The sequence below is a fragment of the Chlorocebus sabaeus genome, chromosome 15, assembly GCF_047675955.1.
Source record: "Chlorocebus sabaeus isolate Y175 chromosome 15, mChlSab1.0.hap1, whole genome shotgun sequence".
Taxonomy (NCBI): domain Eukaryota; kingdom Metazoa; phylum Chordata; class Mammalia; order Primates; family Cercopithecidae; genus Chlorocebus; species Chlorocebus sabaeus.
In genome coordinates this window covers 39,646,392-39,669,964 of record NC_132918.1, presented here as the reverse complement: position 1 = coordinate 39,669,964, position 23,573 = coordinate 39,646,392, and the positions used below count along the sequence as shown (strand labels likewise).

Here is a 23,573-nt window from a genome sequence, read left to right as displayed (position 1 = left end):
TTTATCTTGCTATATGTGTATGCATGGTATAAGCTTTGATATACTGATGACGATTTCTGCCACATCTTATTTACTTGGATACTATTAAAAATTTTGTGCCTTGAATAAAAATACTCAGTTAAATAAGTGTATTTCAGTTTCACTTTAAGATGAAAACAATTATTTTCTTTCTTTCTTAGTGAATTATTCACAACAGTTCTTGACATGCTGGGTGTTTTAATCAATGGAACATTAGCCTCTGACCTATCAAATGCATCCCCAGGGGGATCTGAAGAGAATAAGCGTGCATACATGAATTTAGTAAAGAAACTGAAAGTAAGTTTGAGATCAGCCTGTATTAAGAGCTCAAGTTGTTCATGGATTTATTATCTAGTGCATTTTAATTTACTACTCCTTAAATTAAATGTTATTAATTGTATTCAACTTAATTTAATGTGATTATTTGCTATTTGTTTCACCTAACCTTATCAGTACCCAGAAGTTACAAGCACATAACCTTGATTATTTTTTATTAAAATTGTATTATAAAACATGTTTAATTTTTAAAAGAACTTTAGAAATCCACTGTTAAATATATAACCAGAATACTAACATTAGATAGATTTAGGATAACTCTATGCTTGGACTGGCACGTGTAATTGAAAAAATAACCGTCTGCATTGATATTTATAAATCGATTCATTTGACCACTAACAGAATCTTTTAAAAAAATTGTAAGAAAACAGTGCAAAAAGAAAACAAATAAATCTGATGCGTTACCAATCAAATAAATCAATGGTTACCTTGTAATCTGACCCTGGACATGAGAAAGTGTTCTGTTCTGCAGCTCCTGCATTCTGATTGTGATTGCTACCCTGGATTTTTGTCATTTCAGCACTATGATGTTTGTTGTGTAACAACAGTGCCTTTGTGTATGTGTTCTATTTTCTACTTAAATAGAAGAAATGAAACACTCACTACTCTGTTTGGAACTGACTTGTAGACCATGTTCAGGGTTAAAGAACATGCGCTAAGCTATAAAAAGGGAAATGTTTCATAGGGAAACTTCTTTCTGGTTAACTTTTGCCTTCATTGTAATTTCTGTCCCGCTTCTCACTCACTCTCTCTCTCTCTCTCTCTCTTTTTTCTTCAGAAAGAGCTAGGAGACAAGCGATCAGAAAGTATTGACAAAGTTCGACAGTTACTACCTTTGCCGAAACAGACATGTGATGTCATCACTTGTGAACCTATGGGTTCCTTGATTGACACAAAAGGAAACAAAATTGCTGGATTTGACTCTATAGATAAAAAACAGGCAAGAGTAAATGTTTTTTCTCATATATACGTTTATTTACAAAAAATCAAATATTTTTTCTTGTCTTACCATAGGATATATAAAATATCTCAATTTTGCTGTTGATGTTTTTAAGGCATATGCTTGTCTTCTAAGTGTACTAAGTCATTGGCATTATCATATAAAGAAGTCATATCTTTGAAGATCTTCGTTTTATATGTTTAAAGGACTTAAAATGTTTCCCTGAATTTAAGTAAATTTCTGAAACATGCCAAGAGAAACTAAGTAAAAGCTTAGTGAAAAAAAAAAAAATAATAGCAAAAGTAAGTTCTGATTTTACTTCAGATTGAGAAGCAGAATATATTTATCAATACAAAATTTCTTGTAAGCTGAGCATGGTGGCACATGTCTTTAGTTCCAGCTATTTGGGAGACTGAGGCAAGAGGATTGCTTGAAGCCAGGAGTTTGAGGCTGCAATGTGCTAGGCTCATGCCTCTGAATAGCCACTACACCCTAGCCTGGGAAACGGGGGGGGGCGGGGCGGGGAGGGGAGAAAACCTTCATGTAGTAAGCTATTTCAAATAAAAAGTGTTTGAGAAAAGTGGTCAATTATTCTTTTAATGAACATTAAGCAACCACAGACATTCCACAATCACCAAGATGAAAGAGTTCCTACCGTGAAGGGGGAAGTAGACAGACAATTACAGTGTGATGAGATTTGTGTGTCATGGTACAGAGACAGTATTAGGGGATAGAATAGGGTCCCCAGGAAAATTGACATGAGTCATTTTGAAGGATTAAGAGTTAGCTGGGAGGTAGGGAAAATTGTGGTACAAATAAAGGGAGAGTTTATAAGAAGACATGAAAGAATAAGATTTACCAGGGAATTTAGAGTAGTCTGAGAATCTGATACCAGTTTGTGTAAAGAGAAAAAGCTAAAGTCATGGTCAAGTTTGAGTTTGCAGTGTCAGCAGACTTCCTGGTAGTAAGACATCTGGAATCCATTTGGATATGTGGTTTTTACACCAAGGAAAAAGTTCTCATCTCAAGACAAATATTGGGAAACAGTCAATTTACAGGTGATAATTGAACCTTGGTTTTGTTTTGTTTTGTTTTACTTATTTGTTATTTATTTATTTTTGAGATGGAATCTCACTCTGTCTCCCAGGCTGGAGTGTAGTAGTGCGATCTTGGCTAACTGCAACCTCTATCTCTATCTCCCGGGTCCAAATAATTCTCCAGTCTCAGCCTACTGAATAGCTGGGATTACAGACATGCATCACCAGGCGCAGCTAACTTTTGTTTTTTTTTGTTTTTTTTGTTTTTTTTGTTTTTTTTTGAGACAGAGTCTCACTCTGTTGCCCAGGCTGGAGTGCAGTGACGTGATCTCAGCTCACTGCAACCTCTGCCTCCCAGGTTCAAGCACTTCTCTGCCTCAGCCTCCTGAGTAGCTGGGATTACAGGTGCCTGCCACCATGCCTGGCTAATTTCTGTACTTTTAGTGGAGACAGAGTTTTGGCCAAGCTGGTCCTGAACTCCTTACCTCGTGATCCACCCGCCTCAGACTCCCAAATTGCTGGGATTACAGGCGTGAGCCACTGCACCTAGCCTTTTTTTGTGTTCTTAGTAGAGACGAGGTTTCACTATGTTGGCCAGGCTGGTTTCGAAGTCATTACCTCAGGTGATCTACCTGCCTCAGCCTCACCAAGTGTTGGGATTACAGACTTGAGCCACTGTGCCTGGCCTGAACTTTGGTTTTAGATGAAGCTACTCATAAAAGAATAAGTATGGATTACAACAGTGACACTCACATCTTAGGGAATGACTAAGTAGTTATCTGGTGGGCCATTTAAGGAAAAGTATTTCTAAATTGGCATTTTAAGGCAAGTACCAAGAGATGTCACCAATTAATGTTAAGAATAAAAACAGGGTAACTGTTTTTTTTGTTTTTTTTTTTTTTTCTGGAGTCAGTAAGGATAAGCTTGAGTTAACAGACTTTACTTATTCCTGCGGCTACAATTTAATTCTCTAATAATAATATTATATTGAGAGAATGGCTTATTAAGTACAGGGCTCCCATATTGAACCAAGTTCATACAGATTTAAATTGAAGTTAATACTAACCCATTTAGAGGTTGACTATAACTTGACTCTTAAATTTCATATTATCTTAAAACTTATATATTACAGAGATTTAGAACTGGTTATAATTTAGTAAGATTAACTTTGCAGTCTTAGAATTTTTAGCAAAAAACTTTTAGAATTTTTTTTAGCAAAAAGAGGAAATACATATTGACAATAAAATATCCTAGACTGCCTGTGTTGCCTAAACAGAGCATCATGTGGTATAAAGAACTGTAGAACTGTGCTTACAAAGGTCTGAATTCTAGCCACTGTTCTCCAGTGATGTAGCTGTGTAATGCTCTTTGCTGTATTCTCGGGTTCTCTAGGGCTCATGCCAGCCAAAATGTTCTCTGAATCTTTGTTCCATACAAGCCTGGCCTATGAATAAGGAAAATATCTGAGTGTGCTGTCATAGAGTGCTATTTTCCCACAGGGTCTCCAGGTCTCTACGAAGCAGAAGGTGTCCCCGTGGGACTTGTTTGAGGGTCAGAAGAACCCAGCTCCTCTGTCCTGGGCCTGGTTTGGGACAGTCCGAGTGGACCGAAGAGTAATCAAGTACGAGGAGCAGCATCACCTCCTGCTGTATCACACACACCCCATGCCCAAGCCCCGCAGCTACTACCTCCAGCCACTGCCCCTGCCTCCTGAGGAGGAAGAGGAAGAGCCCACATCTCCAGTTTCTCAGGAACCAGAAAGGAAGTCAGCTGAGCTGTCAGATCAGGGAAAAACCACAACAGATGAAGAAAAGAAAACAAAAGGAAGGAAGCGCAAGACGAAATCTAGCTCAAGAGTTGATGTAAGTGGGGGAAGGAAGGAGAACCCTGGCTCATTAGCCTTTAATATGAGATTTACTCGTGCTCAAATCATTTCCCTTGAAACATTACCAAGAGCAGGGTAAGTTTTGTTATGACAGTTCTCTTAACAGGTTTCTGCAGTAATTAACTAAATGGCACACAGTGACTTGTCACAGACAACAAGATTAAAGCTTTTGATTTTCCCTCCTCCACTTTTAATACTTTTATTTAATTATAGGCTTCCATTGTGATATTTAGTTAATATTTCAGTGTCTCCCAATTTCCTCAGGTTTGAAACTTCAATTTTTTGAACTATACAATCCCATTCTCTCACATACTTATGTCTAAAATATTTATTGTATTTTGAGTGGTTGATATCTTCAGTAAATAAACATTAAAAGCTCTATTTGCTTTTTCTTCAATAAAAGTTGGAGTTAACATAGCCAATAGGATGTTCCTGAGATTTTATATTTTACTATTCCATCTTACCCTCCTATATATTTTACTTCTGTACCATGCTTTAGGCTTTATAAAAGATGAAAATAAACCTAATTTAAAATAGTTTTACTTCTTGCTTCTCTATTAGTGTTCCCCACGTATAACAATGTTTTCATTACAACAGAAATCTGTTTGATGGCAATTTAGAAATTTTATAAACCTTGAGAAGTAATGCATAAAATGTCTTTCTATTTAAATTAAATTAAAACCTGGAAAATACTTGATAGAGGATTCGAGATGTTTTAAATGAAATTCCATGACGTTCTTGCTGCACAATGGAAGAAATATTCACCATTTAGTTCAGATATTCATGACTGGTTATGTTTACCTATGTGAGAACTAAAATACATCTATTCCTAGCTGATAGCTTGGTGATTAATACTATTCTAGAAATGACCACCACCACTTTAGGATGCCACTTGAGCATCAGTACCCTCTTCTCATTCAGTCTTCCTACCAGTATTCCTTTGCCTTGAAGGGATGTTTAAAATGGTCCAGACTGAAACTTCCTCAAATTTGGGGTTTCCAGCCTGTCAGTCCATATGGATGGGCTTTTGTTCTTCTCAGATGCAAAAGCCCTGAAACCCATCCTGCTCCCCAAGTCAGTCTGGTCATGTCCCCTCTTCCTCTATTCTTCCTGAAGCTGCCTCTTTTCAATGAGATATACTCTGGTAAAATTGCAGGGAAATGAAATTTTGTTTCTCTTCCATCCTCTAGGGCTAGACTAGAGGAGGGAAGGTTGGGAAATTGAGACCTTCAGGTGTGATCCTTGGAGGCTTTGCAGCTACTATAAAGAAGAGGAAGCATGGGGGATGAGGGGAGTGTCTACTTCTTTAGAATGATATCTGGAAAACTGCAAGTGAAATACCATCTTGGCCAAGGAGTGGTTCTGAAGCACTGTAGGGCTCTCTGGTATAATTCTGCAGACCCAAGATACCGGAAAGGCGTTCTAAGTTGAAATTATCAGGAGTCTTAGCAACCGAAGGTGCTTTTTCAGTGATGAGTGTCATTCAGTATTGGTATTCCTGACACACTTGTAGTCTTTTGAAATAGAATTCAGAAGAGCTCCTTTTCCATCTCTGCCCAATGCAAGCCAAGCACTTTCTACCTCAAGGAAAAGTTTACCTCAAATGAATATTTTCCAGGGGATTTATTAACACTCTTCCTTCCATCTTCTCCTTTATAAAAAATAGCTTTGTACATTGGGATAGAAGGTACCTCAGATAGCTTACTGAAGTTATTTGCATTAATTAGCTGTGTGAAATGTGGAGTTAAGTAACTTTTTTAAAAACTTTATGTTGAAGGAATATCCACAGAGCAACATATACCGAGTGCCTCCTAATTACTCGCCTATCTCCTCCCAAATGATGCACCATCCACAGTCCACCTTGTGGGGTTACAACCTCATGGGCCAGCCCCAGCAGCCCGGCTTTTTCCTTCAGAACCAATCTCTTACTCCAGGTATGTGACGAGAAAGCACGGATCACTCAGAGATGAAAAACAGCTTGTGGTTCTCTTAGCTTTTAACCTGAAACCTCCACAAAACTTGGACATTTCAACTACTGAGTGCTCAGTTGACATTTCTGTAACTCCCTTCACACAGAAATTTTTTCTTTCTTTTCTAAAATAGGTTAAATCACGAGTTTATGTACTGATTTTGGAACTTTTATTTAGTGTTAAAAGGAAATTAGCAAGTGATTCTAAGCTGTAAGATATAAAAGTTGATAAAGATTTTATGTTGTAAAATTTGTGTGTATTTTTATCAGATATAATTCTTATTGGCATTTTAAAAGATTGCACAATATTGCACAGTGTCTTTTATTGTTCTGAATTATCATTACAACTAAGAAAATTGATTCAGCAAGATTAAGTAACAACAAGGAAAACAAAATGTTCCTGATTTTAGTATTGCTTTGGCTCGAGCCCATGTAGATTTCTCATCCCAAATGAAAATTTTCTAAATGAAAACATCTCTTAATTAGAAATGAATTCAGTTTTCTTTCTATATGAAACCATTGCATGTTTTCGCATGTTTAAATTATTTGAAATCTCTCAGCTTAGATTGATCTTCTGGTTTTTTCCAAATGCTCTTCAAATGCTGCTGAATGACTTTGTAAATAGAAGAAGATGACTGAGGCAAATCTCACTCATTTTAGAGGTATATTGTGCCAGGGTTGAGGACATGCCTGGGAAAAAGGAACACAAAATCACAGGAACATCTGTGCTTTTCCCAAAGAGGGTTTGGGGACTTCAGTATTTAAAGGGGAAAGAGCAGGCAGTAGGGGAAAGAAGAAGGAAAAAGAAGGGGAAGTAGATAAAAGGAGTAAGCAGTTTCATTCTTTTGAGGCTTTAATCAACATTCCCTGAATCTACATTTTACATATGAAAGAAGCAGGTTGAAGTTTTAGTCAATTATGGTGTTGTATCTGCATTTTTACATAAGATTAAGTAAACAGAGTAGAGGAAGAGGTCAAATATGTATTTGTCTCTGATAAGCGGAGGGATGACTTCTAGCTCTGTCCTGTTCCCCTACAACCCCCGCCCCCACCATAAAAGCTGTTAATTTTAGAGTCAATCTCTTGGAGCCTACAAGGAATTTCCTTGTGAGCAAATTTTGAGGGAGGCCCCCTGGGGAGATATGTAGCCTTCTATCTTTGCAGCTATCTATTTAGGAAACAACCCGGGGGATAGTTTTTCATGACTCAGTTCCCAACATTGACTTTTACCTTTGTCATAGTAAGTTCGTCATCCCAAGATTTTTAGTTTCTTTTCACAACTTCATAAATTGTATTGCTGATTGTGGTACTGAGTCTTTAAAAGAATGTGGGTTTTTCCAAAAAAAAAAAAAAAAGCTTTAAAATGTTTGTTTTCATCATACATCTTGCTTTATAAAAAACAACTTTTATGAGGTGCTTATGTAGAGTTTTTTTTCATTTACATATATCAAGGACTATTTTTGGTGAATGAAGAATTGACATTTATTGTGAGGCCAGCATATGTTGACTTTTTTTCCCTAACTTTTAAAGACATATGACAAATTATAATATACAAATATGTAAAGGATTTCCTGTGGTTTCTTAAGCATCAATATAATAGTTGCTTGTTTATTTGATTTTTAGCCTTCAAAAAAGATGTTTTCTCATAACAGTCATGGTATTTGAAGTTTGCAAGCATTTCAAGATTTTAAAGCATTTTCATGCCTCTACTATAAAACATGCATTTTCATTTTACCCTGGTGAAAAGGCCTCAATGACATGAGCTTCAGATTTGATGAAAAGTACAAAAGGATTTATATGAATGGCTTAAAAACTTGGCAAAATACATCACAAAGGCAGTATGTTTTATATAAGTAATATGTTCCTGAGGGCCTTGCCTAATTTAAAACCCATGTAATTATGAAAGTATGCCAACAACTGTATGTTTTGTGCATTTCAATTTATGAACTGAAGACCTCCATGAAGTTATATCAAAGTAGTATAATTCACTTCTACATCACTCCCCCCATCTTTTGTAAATTATGCAACTCAACAGGTCTTTAATATTTGTGGCAGGTGGGACAGTGCATTGTTTTCTACTTTTTTCATAAAATGAGACTTAGAAGACGAAATTTCTGTGTTTTGATAAATAAGAAGACCTGTTGCATTAACATAGTTAGAAAGTGTTTCCTTTTGGTTGCTTTTGTAGGTGGCTCCAGATTGGACCCTGCAGGCTCCTTTGTCCCAACCAACACCAAACAAGCTCTGTCAAACATGCTACAGCGGCGCTCGGGCGCCATGATGCAGCCGCCTTCTCTTCATGCAATCACATCGCAGCAGCAGTTGATACAGATGAAGCTTCTCCAGCAGCAGCAGCAACAGCGGCTTCTCAGGCAAGCCCAGACTCGGCCTTTCCAACAGGTTTGTCCAGACCCCAGCAAAGGAGTCCTTTGCATTTTATTACCTCCACTAGCTTGGGATGAGTTTGGGGTATGTGGCATATTCTTCCTGTATGCATATCGCTGTATACTTGTCTGAGTGCAGGTCTCTCTCTCTGTTACAGGCTTATAAATACTTTTCTTCCATTGTATTTTACTGTTATCATTGATCAAATAAAAATTTGATATGTCTTAGGTTTATTAAAAGTATACCTCAAAACAGAAAGAAGGACTGATGACTTTCTGGTCAATTAGAAGAAGCAGGTCTTTTATCCTTGAGGTGACCTTCTCTGAGCGCTCATTTTCCTATTATAATTACCACTATATTCTATACTACTTTCAGCTCTTGTTTCATGTATTATTTTTAGACTTATTACTGTGAGGTTATGTCTCTGAAGCCCCGATGTTTCTTAGGTTTTCTCTGATAGTGCCCTGCCTTTACTTTTTGTTTCTAGTGTATATTTAATAAGGTCTAGAGCAGAAAATAAATTATAAACAACAGCCAGGATCTGGATAAATTCAATTTAATTCTTGATTTATATTTCTATTTTTGTGGCCTATAACCCAATGTTCTTTATAGAAGAGGTGATCCATGTTTAAGAAAACGTCAGCACTTAGTATAAACTCATGAAGAACCTATGCATCTATATAAATACATTAAAATAAAGTATGAGGTGAGAATGGGGATTTCTTTTTCTAGTTTCTGTATACTTGTATTTTCTAGCCTTTCTAAAGTGGTCATGCACTATTTTGATAATAATGGCTAACACTAACAGAGCACTTACTATATGCCAAAACATTTCTAAGCACTTAAATGTATTAGCTATCTTAGATACCAGGGTAACTCTATGAGTTAGGTACCTTCATGACCCTCCAGTGGAAATAGCGAATCTACAGGTACATCCTGCTCTAAGAAAAACCACAATACTTTCAACATAGCAAGAAATTCAAATGCTTTAAAAAAATATTCTTTGTCTGTTGGATAACTTTCTAGGCGTATCTCCATTGTGTAATTTATGGCACTCCCTGCATTTGGGCCACTTAGTGATGATTTTGGTGGATGGTGATGGTGAGGTTAGTCATTCATTCTTAAAAATGGTTCTTTTTTTTACCTGAATTATAAGGACAAGAGAGAAGAAACTAATTGAACGTATGATAATGCAAGCAACAGTCATCACCACGTGCTTGTCGCTCCCTGACCTCTAGCAATTGCTTTAGCTCCCTGAGTGTAAGAAAAGATGGGCCTAAGCTACTGCTTGCACATAAATGATGAACATTTGATTAAAATATGAAAAATTATTTAATTTGCCTAAATAAGCAACATGTTTACAGTCATTTTTTAAAGCCTCATTGGGAGTTTTAGCTCTTTTTGGGAATCAGCAAAATGAGTTGTACTATTGCTTCAAATCATTTTTGAGTTAAAAAAAATTCACTAGACGTTGGAAAACCATCCTACTAGAATGAATTTAGCCCTCTTTCAAAGTAATAAAGCCTAGGACCAGGTGCGGTGGCTTACGCCTATAAACCCAGCACTTTGGGAGGCTGAGGCAGGTGGATCACTTGAGGTCAGGAGTTTGAGATCAGCCTGGCCAACATGGTGAAACCCTGTCTCTACTAAATACAAAAATTAGGCATGGTGGAGCATGCCTGTAGTTCCAGCTACTTGGGAGGCTGAGGCAGGAGACTCACTTGAACCTGGGAAGTGGAGTTTGCAGTGAGCTGAGATCACGCCACCGCACTCCAGCCTGGGCAACAGAGTAAGACTCCATCTCAAGAAAAATAAATAAATAAAGTAAGTGCCACTTTAATTTTTTTTTTTCGTATCTACCTTTTTATCACAAGGCATAACTTTTCTTATTTATAGCCCACTTTCAAACTGTTGCTGCCAAATTAACTTTGAAATACTGTTAAGTGGTTCCTAGCACTGGGGGAAAGCCTACTGGGCTATTTATGGGTAAATACACCTGTCCTTAAAAGGTTCACTTCCTGATATAAGCCATGACACGATTTCAGCTTCAAAAATTTTTTAAATCATTTAATTGAATAATCTACATGTAATCAAAGATATCCTTGCGTATTTGGAGAAGTGTACCTGGATGACAGCATTACTTTTCTTCCTCCTACCAAAAATTCCTGGCTCTATCCTTTTGTACCACCTACAGTTGTACTGCTTGTACCAATGGGAATTAATTGTTAGTTCATTCTTTTTCTGATTCTTTTGTGCTAACTCCATCACAATGTTGGATTTTTTTTTCTTTATTCTTCTCTTTTTAAACTTTTAAGACCACAAATGCCTTCTTCAAATAGGAAAAGCTCAGCTTCATAGCATTGATTGTACAGTATTCACTTCTTCATCTCAAACTCACTTCATATTGTTTTTAACAGTTGAAACTTAACTATGGAGTCTCTGAAGGGCTTTCACAAGTAAGATATGCCTTTTTCCCTCTTATCATTCTTCAAGTGTTAGATAATTGAGGAAAATAGTATTCTTAAAGGAAGAGAGATGCATATATTATGCAGTCACAACGTACAGTGATCCTGTAGTACATTGAGCTAATGAGATTTGCATGTAGCATCCACCACAGTACCTATACTTAGGAGGTTCTGAGGAAATGTTAGTGCCTTTCCTTTCTCTTAATAGATTACGCATAAGCTATTAATATAACTGGAATTTAGCTAAATATGGTGTTATGGCAGAAAAATTCTTGTGATAATCCTTCAGAATCTAAAGACAGAATTATATGGAATGTAAGCAATATTGAGCAATTGTTTTAATATATGTTGCTGGGCACAATTTGCTTTTCTAGTAAGTACTGACCATTTCATGCTATAGCAGGAAGAATTTTTCAGGTTACTCACCCACATACGATATGAGTTTCTCTAGCTACGTAAGGTCTAATAATATAGTTATTTTTTCATTTTTTGGCTTCTTGTAGAGAAAAGTAAGTAGATGTATTTTTATCCATATCCTAGTAATTTTCTTATTCTAGAGGTTCATTTTCTTAAATATAACAAACAGAGAATTTCCATTTGTATTAATCTTCAAAACCGATTCTGGAATTCAGCAGATGCTTTTACAGGCTGATAAGTTTCTCCAGGTTTTGGATGTGACTGCTTCCTATGACAGTTGTCTAGTAACCCACTGGTTACTCCCTTTTCTTATGAGGTCAGATACTGGGCTGTATACTATTTTGTATTATCTTTTCATCTGCTAAGCACATGGTAGAAATCTGTGAACTGTGTATCAAATGAGTAATGCAAGGTTTCATCAGCTGTTTCCAGGAGCCTGAAGTTTCTTAGTAGCTTTAGTCCTCAGCAGTCTGATTTTTATCCACACACCCTTCTCATAGCTTTCCCTCCCAGTGCTTCCAGAAGCTGGCCCTTCTAGTGATGTCTGCTATGGTTGTTTTGGAAACCTAAATGGGAAAGGTAAACATAAATTCCTGAACTCAGGATATATCTAAGACCTCACAGTGTCCCCTTGTCCTCCTCCTGTCTGGTTGGGGGAAGTTGGCATATGCAGAAACCATCCACCCTTCAGTGATACACAATGAAAACCAGAATTCCATAAAATAACCCTCTAATTCCACTGCAGAGATTGTACATGAGCTTCAGTCAGTCATGGAATATTCTGTCATGGATTGTCTTATATTTCCTCAGGAATGTGTTAAGACAGTGTTTAACACAGTACCTAGACAACAAGTGCTGAATAGCATGGATATTGTTAAGTATCTTAATGAGATTATTTGATGTAATAATTGTTATAATCGAGTATATTTTCCTATAGCTTTAGTGCATATGGACATACAGAAAGATGTTTTGGCAAGAAACCTGTTTTCATTCTTCTTGGTTGCAGTCTTCATCTCGGAAAATACAGTAGTCCTATCACCCTGCTCATCCACAGGGAATACGTTCAGTGGTTGCTGAAACCCCAGAGCACCAAACCTGATAAAGACCATGTTTTTCCCTATGTATAGGTACCTATATGATAAAGTTTAATTTATAAGTTAGGCTCAGTAAGATATTAACAGTAACTAATAGTAAAATAGAACAATTATAATAATATACTGTAACAAACATGTAAATGTCATCTTTTTCAAAATCCCTTACTGTGCTGTACTCACCTATTTTCGGATTGTGGTTTTCTGCAGGTAACTGAAACTGTGGGAAGGGAAACCGCAGAGAAGTGGCGACTGCTGTAAAAAAACAAAACAAAAAACAAAAACAAACTATTCTATTTCTTACTCAGTGTCCTGTATTTAGATGGAACTCAGTCCAGTGGTTACACTACCTTTCTGTGTCTCAGAGTCCCATCTATAAAATGGAGCTAATTCTATACTGTACTTACTTTATAGGGTAGTTGTGAAGTTAATGATTTAGTATGTGTAAAACAGCCCTTAGAACAGTGGATGGCTCATAGTAAGTGCTCAAAAAGTGTTAGCTGTCATACTTACCATTGCTGCTTATTAGTATTTTTATGGTTTGTTATTTCAAAAGAAATTCATTTCCCGTAACAGTGTTATTTTCTTAAATATATTAAGCTTTAAAATGAAAGCATATCAAATGGTTTACTTGTGTAATCACATAAATTGCCATTAATAGGATTGGTTTAATCCTCATTTGCTTAATGGTTACAAATAGAACAAACTCATAAAAAGGAATGTTGTTTTGTCATCCTAATTGTCATTTTAGCTTCTTAGAGTGGTGTGTTTTTGTTCTTTAAATACTGTGATGCTTGAGCGACTCATTCCAATCTCAGTATTAAAAGTATCACTGTATTTTATTTTTCACATATTCTGTTAGAACTGTCACAGAATGTAGAATATTGATTATAATGCAAAATGCTGCTTTAATTATTTTCCACCCATTCCATTCTTACACTCAGTATTTTTCTTTTGACAGCAGGAACTTTTTTTCATCTCATCTCACCATCCCCCTCACCACCCCCCTCACCACATCAATCATCTAGGGAAGGGGCTTGCAGAAGGAATCTTAAGGAATTTTCTTTTTTTTTTTTTTTTTTCTTGAGACAGTCTCCCTCTGTTGCCCAGGCTGGAGTTCAGTGGCACGATCTCAGCTCACTGCAACCTCTGCCTCCCAGGTTTAAGCGATTCTCCTGCCTCAGCCTCCTGAGTGACTAGGACTATAGGCGTGCACCAGCACGCCTGGCTAATTTTTGTATTTGTAATAGAGGCAGTGTTTTACCATGTTGGCCAGGGTGGTCTTGAACTCCTGACCTCAGGTGATCTGCCTGCCTCGGCCTCTTATATTGCTGGGATTATAGATGTGAGCCACCGTGCCAGGCCTTAAGGAACTTTCATAACCCTCACATTATCAAATCATCTAGGGAAGGGGCTTGCAGAAACAATCTAAAGTTTTGACCCAGGAAAAGAACTTTATGCCTTGATTTATGGTGTTGCTTTATTTTGATTTTTCCTTTCAGTATACTAAATTATTTTATTGTTCGTGTAATAATTCCAGACAGCATATTTTCAAGAGTCCAAAGAAGGATAGACAGAAGATATGTTTAGCTTGAATTGATTCAGACAAATTGGTTAAAAAATGCGCCTGGTTATAGGCTCCATACAGATCATGAATCATAAGGATTTTTCAGGACAGAAAAGAGGAAGATTCCTTTCAGAGGGCAGAAATGTGTGCCCAGTTATAGCCAGTACATGTAGCGACTTGTAAAGAGGATTTGGTTATCCACCATGGAGTAGGTCCCATCATTTGTGTATCCAAATCAAGAAAATAGGTAATTTAAAGAAGGAAGGATGACTGAGTCAGAACCTCCCAGAGCTGTTAGCTCCTTGGCAAAAATGAATCTGTGACTTCATGGGAACATGCTCTTGGATTACTGTTTAAGTTGAGCAATTACCCTTTGTTCGGTAATTGATCTCCCACCCTAAGGAAATGGAATATGTTTATTTTCTCCATCCCTCCCACTCACTCTTTAATGGTATATGTATTTCAAGCATATAGATGAGAATAGAAAATAATGTAATAATCACTAATGTACTTACCACCTAACTTTATTAAATAATATTCTTCCATAATGCTCTAGGTTATTTTTTAAATAAAACATTATAGATGTGGATGAGCCTCCTTGTATCATTATTTCCCTCCCTTCTTCTAAAGTGGGAATCCCCATCATGAATTTAGTGTTTTACTTTCTTATGCATGTTTTTGTACTTTTAATATATACATTTGCATCCACCAACATAAACATTGTACAGTATTACTTTGTAGATTTGAAATGTTATGTAAATGTTCTCACACGTGTTGTATTATTTTGCAGCTTTTTTATAGCTAATATTTTAATTATTTCTACTTTGTTTCATACAGTTATATTCATTCATTTATCCTGTTGGATGTTATTTCATTACGAATATTAATATGTTATTTATTCATTCTGTTGATGGTCATTTAAGTTATTCAATTTTTTTTAACTGTTAACTGTTAGAGTAAACATTCTTTTACATTTCTTCTATACATGTGGAAAGTTTTAGGGTGTGTACCTGAACATGGAAATGCTGAGTGATTTTGAAAGTGGTGGTGATTCCTCTTAGAATAGTATATGAGCATTTTTCTTTCTCCATATTCTCACCAATGCTTGGTATTACCAGACCTTATTTTTCTCAATCAGAGCAGGTGAAATTGTATTATATTGTGACATCTTAATTTGCATTTTCCTGATTACCTGTGAGTTTAGCCATTTTTTATAACTTTACTAGCTATTCAAGTTTTCCCTTTTGTAAACTTCCTGACCATATAAATAGAGCATATTTCAAATTATAGTTTCATTTGTTAAAGGTAGAGAAAATAGTCTTGTTGAAACATATTTTCAGTATTGATAACTAATGTGTTTAGTCAGAGGGTGTAATTAATATACCTTTCAATGACAAAAACGAACTTAGGAGAAGAAAACCACTGTACTGGTAAATATGTCCTAAACCCTATCATTTTGTTTTTTGGGTAGAAAGCATGTCCAGGGAGGTGGATGCTTCACTTATTACTTATATCTGGTATTTCTCTGTTTATTTGAACAATGAGGAAGGTGCTGATTTTATTTGCTAAAATTATGATTAGGCAAATATAATGAGCTAGGAGATAGTGTTTGCAGCTTTATTTTTATAAGAGAGGGCAGAAGATTGGATGGAGGGGTGAGGAAATGAATCACTAATACAAGCATGGCAGTTGAATCTAAAGACCAATGTACACCCCGTCTCTACTAAAAAATACAAAAAACTAGCCAGGCGAGGTGGCGGGCGCCTGTAGTCCCAGCTACTCAGGAGGCTGAGGCAGGAGAATGGCGTAAACCCGGGAGGCGGAGCTTGCAGTGAGCTGAGATCCGGCCACTGCACTCCAGCCTGGGCAACAGAGCGAGACTCTGTCTCAAAAAAAAAAAAAAAAAAAAAAAAAAATGTACAAATGCAATGAATTATGTACCTATGCATAAAATGGTGAGAATAGGTATTATTTACCTGGGAAATTCCTCCTATACTTTCTAATTCTCAGTATAGTAAAATGCTTTTTTTTATTATTGGTGAAATCCTTTGCTTCATGTCTACCTCCAGAACTCAGTGAGTTCAGGGAAATTTTTAACATTTCAGTAATATATCCCTTGGAATTTGAATATATAAATGATTTAAAAAGGGATTCATTTAGTTGAGAAATAGCAATTTTCCCCAGGTATTCAGTTGACTTTTCGTAAATCAAATTCCCTCTTAGTGTGCAAACAATGGTGACACTGTAAATATTTGTTGTCTACTGCGATCAGTTGAATGTGTGGTTAACCTGATGACGTCTTCCTTGGATTTACTGGGGATGGAGCTAATCACATCCTTCAAGAACATATGGCCTGCTGACTGTTCACTTAATGTCTTGTCTGCTTAATGTGACCCACATGTCCTGAGCTCCCCTACTGGCTCTAGGGCAGGAAGGACCCTAGGCCCCTATTGCTCACATGGGGGTTCCAAAGCCCCTTGGTTGCAGCACGTTTCGTTGTCTGATATCTCCTCTACTTCTTTTATGTCACCATTTAACCTCCATGTTGTGCTGTTCTAATATATGAATACCACCATATTGTTTATCAGTGTTGCAGTCTGTAGTGAGGATGTTTGACATATGAATTAATAAAACCCTTATAGGGCTTATGTTTTTAAGTCTTGACTTCCTGCAACATTGTTTTAAATGAAATAGTTCATATGTATTTTGGCTACCCACGTCATTAGGCTAAAAAATCTTATCTGTATTGTCTGCCGTTTTCTTGCTGTCCCCTTTCTGTAGGACTTCTGTAACTCTGCTGTCTCCCTTCTGGAAGACTTTGACAACATAATGGTAACATCCCTGCTGTCATTCCTTTTTCTTTCTTTTCTTTCTTTTTTTTTTTTTTTTTAATAAATTTTTATAACATTGCCCTTTGAACATCAAAATGAGAAGCAGGTTTTTCTGTAGCTGGTAATAATTATAGTCTTCATTTCACTGTTACTCACTCGGTTTATGTTTGAGACTGTAACACAGAATCATGAATGCATTGACCATGTTTACTTTAATGGAATTTTTTTTCTGAAAGTGCCCCCTTTGATCGCGTCATGATTTCCATCATATACATGTATGATATAGAAACCAATAGACGTTCATGGCCTGGGCTTGGGAACAGAGACCAGTTCATGCACCTTCATCTCAGTCCCAGTTTTGAACCTGTCTATTCCTGAGCTCTTGCTTCTCTGTATGGTAATTTATATCATTAGTAGAGGAACGCATGGCATGCTGATTCATAGGCCAATGCAAGGTAATGAAAACTGTGGTTATGAAACTACCCTCTCATCACATCCCACTCACTGGCTATTCCCAAAATCTCAACAGAACGCATCATCTCTATTTTCTTTACAGTATGGAGAAGTTTTTTTTTTAGCATAGGTCTTGTGCATGCATGTCATAAGACTTCATCTCTACTGCTTTGCCTGGGCTAGCTAAGAATGCATGTTTTGCATTAAATTACTTATAGGTTTCTGTATCAGGTAGCCAACCCACAACATAAACCCAAGAAGCATTAGAATAAAAAAGAGCACACATCTCAGTTGTGACTGTAAGTTAACTTGTTTCACTGCCAATTTAATGGGTAACATTATCTATACATTGATAAAAATGTCCTTAACTGCATATTCAAACTTTGAAAATATTTAGGTTATCTAATACTTGTTATATAGGCATTTTTCTCCAGTAACTACTTTCAGCAAAGGAGAGCTTGGAAACTTTTCTGAAAAGACTGTTTTTCTTGACACTTTATGGTATTCATGGGTCAGGTGAGGATGTTATTGAAAAACTTGAATTAAACTATGAAGTTCCAAAATGTTTTGGAGACAGTTTATGTTTGCTATAGGGCATTGTTTATTATTCAGGTGATAATGTAATTCAGATAGAAAACAATTTGCATCAATCACTGACTTTTTAAAAAATGTTTTTATTGACAACTATTTTGTTTGTAAGTATTTAAAGTCAAAAGGTCCCATGATTTCTATATTAATTCAAAGTAATGAAAAATGTGTATTTTTGCTATTCATTTTACCGCTCTTATTTTTCTATAATATTCTGCTTTCTTAGGAAGTTAATATATACTTAATCAGTTCTTATAATTTTTGGACATGCTAATACCATAAAGGTTCATTACTGTATGGGATGTGTTTTAGAATGAATTAGATTATTCTAGCAGTTAGTTACTGTTCATTGATTCCCAACCAAGTTGTATCTGAGGTGAAAACTTTTAAAAGTATCAAACATGACTAGCCAACAAGACTTCTTATAATTATAGAATTTCCTCTCTGTTGTCTGCAGTTGAAATAAACCAATATGATGTGATGGCCACAACTTCTGGTTCATACCATGTGTTGTTTTAGCCTAAAGCACTCAGTAACTTCCAAACTAGGAGTTATAAATAAAACTCTTTCTGCTAGGTGACTTGTAAAACATTACCCACTGGTTTTTGTTATGTACCTTTTATTACTTTTTTTCCAAATCTATATTTCCAGAAACCAAGTCACAAAATCTGGCTATGGTTTTTATAAATATAACTGTCTGTCTACTTGTAACCCTTAAACACTACTGAAAAATTACTAAATAAGGATTTTAATCATTACTAGTAAATTGAGTGGATAGGAAACTCCTGATTCTGAAATTCTCTGATTATAATCCTTATTGATCGCTCATTGGAGGTATAACCAGTCCTATGTGAGAAGGAGCTCTTCACATTTTCTCATTTGATTGAGGGTGTAGTTGCAATACAGAAGAGATTAAGACACAAAAGAATGAAAATTATGTTTCAGGATCATTTATCAAAAATTTAAAACATCAGATGCATTGATTTCAAATTATGCCAAAAGCCTTTGAGTCAACATCTCTTTGAGCTCACATACTTCTGTCCAATTAAAAAATACAGCAGTAAGGGAGAGAACTCTTCTTATAAAGGTTAGGAAGATAGTTCAATATTGAACAGCACAGCTTCTTTAGAAGCTTCTTAAAAATGGAAATTTTAGAAACTACATATTTAATGTTATATTTTATTTATATTTTGTTTATAGAGGTAAACCCAAAGCAAAGTGCATAAAAATGAAGTAAAGAGACCATGTGTAGGAATTTATCTCAGGTAGTAATGTAGAGATGGGCTTATATAATTATTAGACTGTCGCAGTTCTCTGTAGATCATTCCCTTTGCACATACAAGTCAGGTATCTGAGGCATGGAAGCTTGAGCAGGGAACAAATATCTTATTCTCTCTTACTTATATGCTTAAAGTCACCTGGCACCGGGCTAGACACAAATATGCCATCAAAAACTACCTTCCTGCAGGCTGGATGCAGTGGCTCATACCTGTAATCCCAACACTTTAGGAGGCCAAGGTTGGAGGATCTCTTGAGTCCAGGAATATGAGGCCACAGTGAAGTGTGATCTCGCCACTGCACTTCAGCCTTGGCAACAAAGTGAGATGCTGTCTCACTTTGTGTTTCGCATAAACAAAAACAAACAAGTCATGTTCCCAGAGAGGTCTCTCCATGCATTAAAAAATATGAAGTTAAAGTGGCCTCGATTGTTTTGGTTGAGCAGAATAAATAGGGAGAAATTAAGTTACTCTCCAGATATGAATGCTGGCAGGAAGAAGAAATCATTAGAATGATAGATGCTAAACATTAAATTAAACTTGAGTTTTCAAAAGGCAATGCTGACAACTGTAAGGCAATTAGAAAGCACTTGGTAAAGTAATTGATGCTCAAATATAAATCCTAATTTACCTCTAGATTTCTTGGTTAACAGATAAACTAAATTAAATCTTAGTTATTCTGAACAGATATTTACTGAGCACTTATTATATGTGCTAGGCACTAATTTAAAATAAAGCTTGAAAATTTTTCAGAAATTAACAGGGAACTAAAGTGACCAGATGTCCTGATTTACCAGGCGTGGTCTCACTTTGCCCTCTTGTCCTGGCTTATCTAGTTTGGATGACATGTTAGATCATCTGATCTTGGTTTAATGTGGCCAAACCTATGCCCACCAACATTTAAAAGTTTTTACTAATTCTCAGTCTCTAGTTTCCTTGACTTATTCCCACATTGTGGTTCTTATTTAACATTTGTAATATATTTCAAGTTATTAAAGAACTTATTCATTCTGTTTTCAACTAATTGAACTGTTTCTACAAATTGAAATAATGTGTTCCTGGCATTATTCTGGAAAAAACAAAGAAAAGTAGGAATCCATTTCAGTCTGATAGGAGAGATTAGGGTGTTTTCTTTTTAGGAGCACATGATGATAACAGCTATGCATGGCAGAATTGGGAAGTGCTAGTCACATAGGGGTGTTTGTTATTTTTTCAGGGAGAAGATTGCATATCTGAATTATTTTCTATACTTCAGTAGTGTGTTGGGACAAACTGGTGGTCGGGAGGGAAAGTAATATGTTCACATATAAATAGTTCACTTTTAGACATAAATGGTTGAAAGTGTCAAAACCATATTTCAACTTGTATTCCTTTTTCCTTTTAAAAGTATAGCACTTTTTCTGAGTGTTTTGTGATTTTTAAAAATGTAGAATGATAGTTTTCAGTTTCTATTTCTTCTTTCTTTCTTTCTTTCTTTCTTTCTTTCTTTCTTTCTTTCTTTCTTTCTTCTTTCTTTTTTTCTTTCTTTCTTTCTTTCTTTTTTTTTTTTTTTAAGGTAGGGTCTCACTCTGGTGCCCAGGCTGGAGTGCAGTGGCACAATCTTGGCTCACTGCAACCTCTGCCTCCCAGGTTCAAGCAATCCTCTCACCTCAGGCTTCCGAGTAGCTGAGACTGCAGGCACGTGTCACCATGCCCAGCTAATTTTTTGTATTTTTTGTAGAGATGGGATTTCACCATGTTGCCCAGGCTGTCTCGAACTCCTGGACTCAAGTAATTCACTTGCCTTGGCCCGAAAGTGCTGGGATTACAGGCGTGAGCCACTGCACCTGCACAGTTCCTATTTCTTAAATTCCCATCATCTCAACTAATATTTGTAAATGAGAGTATCGTCCAATAGCTCAGATATATAACTTATTAGTATTCTAGTTCTCTCTACCATGTAAATCATAATGTGTTTCATACAGTTCTTCAATAAAAGCAAAAGAAGAGCAAAGAGTTAGAAAACATCTACTTTATGCATCTGCACGCAGCTGTCACATGCAGATCGCATCCTGCTTCATACAAAGCAAAAAGAGGGCACAAGTGTTATAAACTACCTATCGATCCCTAGATTCTAACTCATATATAAATAGTGATTTTTCTGTTTTGTAAAAATGAGGGTATATGTATATTTGTCTCCACAAAGAGGCACAACAGTATGTCTCAGGGACCTCGTACGATGCTAGTGTCCAGGAATGGTCTTTAAGGATCCGGTTGATTTAATGATTCCTTGGCATAGTGTTTGGAGGATCAAGAGCCATTTCGATTCTTTGGAAGGAACAGTTTTAGGCTCCTGACAGTCATACTGTCATGGTATGGGTTCTCACAGAGGAAGTTTGGGCTATTTTTCTCTAACCCAGGCAAATGGAGATACAGTTGTTTTTAACAGATTAATGAGCTAGAGACTAAGAGTATCTTCATGATAGCCTACTCTGAAAGTAAGATTCTTGTTGAAGCTCTTATGTGTAGATACCCTCCGAGGTATACTCAAAAATTTTATGTTTCATTCATGTATAGATAGTCACCTAGAGAGATGCTGAAGTTTCATAAATGGCCCATGATTTTTTGTGGGGATCATAGAAAGGGCTTAACTGTCTCAGGTATGCATTTGGTTTTGGTATCTCATTAATAATTCTTAATAGAGATTGTCCTTTTGGTTTCTCATTAGGATGATTTTACAAGGCTATATGTCCTTACAGAATAAGCACCAAATAAGTATTTTCATCCTTAATGTCACACATGGAGGCATCTCATGATAATGGAAAGAGCCCTAGGCTTTCACGTCAGACTTCCTGGAGTTTAGATCATGGCACTGCCAGGTCTTTCTTGCTGGGCAAGCTTGCTATGTTGCTTAAGCTATTTGAGCCTGGTTTTTCCTGTCTGAAGATGAGGATGACGCTCCTTTCCTATAGGGTCCTTGTGAGAAAATGAGAGTAAGAACCAGAAGCCCAGCCTCTGAAATATGATCTGTTCTTAATAATTGTTGGTGTCCTTCCTCTTAAGCTACATATTTACCCCTTTCTCCCTGCTAGAAATAACTACACTACTTTTCAAGCACATTAAAATAGCTTTATGCAACTATAATTTAGCATTTTTAAAAATGAGAATCTCTATTAAAGACAGTAGTAAAATAATCCCATAATAAATCTCATTCTTTACAATCAGTCCTGAAAAAAAACAGAGTGGTAGGAAACTAGACTTCTTTTTGTGATTATTACTGCAAGCTTCCATGGAGTAACTTCTGCCACCAAAACATAAAACACACATACAACTGCTCTTGTGAATATATTTGTTTTCTTAGGGCCAAAACATGTATTAGATTAAGATTGGTGAACAGATGTTAATTGGTTTTATTTTGCATTGTAGTTGGTTAGAATTATATTACTTACAAGTAATTACTATTAACTTACAAAATTTATTGACTGTATTCTCATTGATTTTTAGAGTCATAGGAAATACTAAAAGTATTCCTTGAATATCTGGCTAAATAGGCAGTTAGTAGGTCACTGTGAAGAAGCTTCATTAAAAAGTCATAAAAATTGTATATGCCGCCATGTGTCTGTACCACACGTTCTCTTCCCTGTATAGGCACTGTGTGGTGCAGCCCTGTGGTTCCAGATTTCACACTTAGTGGGACATTTATACCCTGGCATGTATTGGAAGCCAGCTGACAGCCTCTTCTGCTCAATAGACCATTGATAACTTAGGCTTGTATTTATGTCTTTGTTATCATTGGGAAAATCTGTAGTCTTCCTTGGAGGGAATAAGTTCAACAGTCTAAACACACATAGGAAATTGACGAGAAATAATATTTAATACATTTTGAAAATCTTTGAGTTCTTTATTCATATAATGAGATTAGATGTGGGTTATTTGAATTATTAACCAGAAGCTCAAATCAAGCCCTTGCTGTTATGATCAAGAGTTTGCTTTGGCTTTGTTTTCCAGGGCCAGCCGGGGGACCAGGCTGCTCTCTTTGCTGCACAAGCACGGCCCTCCCCTCAGCTCCCTCAATATCCAGGGCTGCAGCAAGCACAGGTACCCACATTTGCTTCATAGGTACTGACAGGATTTTCAAAGCTCGTTATTGGAGGTGGGAAATTAAGTAAATAGAATATATCAACTCCCTATGGTCTAGACTTTGATTACTTCTTCTACGTATAGATTGTAATTGACATTTCAGAAAAGCATTATTAGGATTGTTGAACAAGTCTTAGGATTGATTAAGGAGCATAAAACATTCTGGAAAATCCTTTAAAACTAAATTCAAACATT

At 36.3% G+C, this 23,573-nt stretch overlaps 2 protein-coding genes across 8 annotated transcripts in view; one reads left to right on the top strand and one right to left on the bottom strand.

The window, feature by feature from the left end:
* P2RY12 (purinergic receptor P2Y12) overlaps positions 1-857 on the bottom strand; it is a 46,571-nt gene extending 45,714 nt beyond the window's left edge. Inside the window, exon 1 of one of the 2 annotated variants that reach the window (XM_008008708.3) lies at positions 783-857. The gene's annotated coding sequence lies outside the window, so the exon portion shown is untranslated. The remainder of the gene's footprint in view (positions 1-782) is intronic. The other variant, XM_008008705.3, reaches the window with a different exon arrangement.
* MED12L (mediator complex subunit 12L) overlaps positions 1-23,573 on the top strand; it is a 341,749-nt gene that overhangs the window by 292,621 nt on the left and 25,555 nt on the right. For 5 of the 6 annotated variants that reach the window (XM_073023510.1, XM_073023514.1, XM_073023511.1 and 2 more), the window contains 6 exons: positions 180-315; positions 1,133-1,294; positions 3,831-4,193; positions 5,994-6,150; positions 8,374-8,585; positions 23,247-23,336. In XM_073023510.1, the coding sequence (XP_072879611.1) occupies positions 180-315; positions 1,133-1,294; positions 3,831-4,193; positions 5,994-6,150; positions 8,374-8,585; positions 23,247-23,336 (1,120 nt within the window). The remainder of the gene's footprint in view (positions 1-179; positions 316-1,132; positions 1,295-3,830; positions 4,194-5,993; positions 6,151-8,373; positions 8,586-23,246; positions 23,337-23,573) is intronic. The other variant, XM_073023512.1, reaches the window with a different exon arrangement.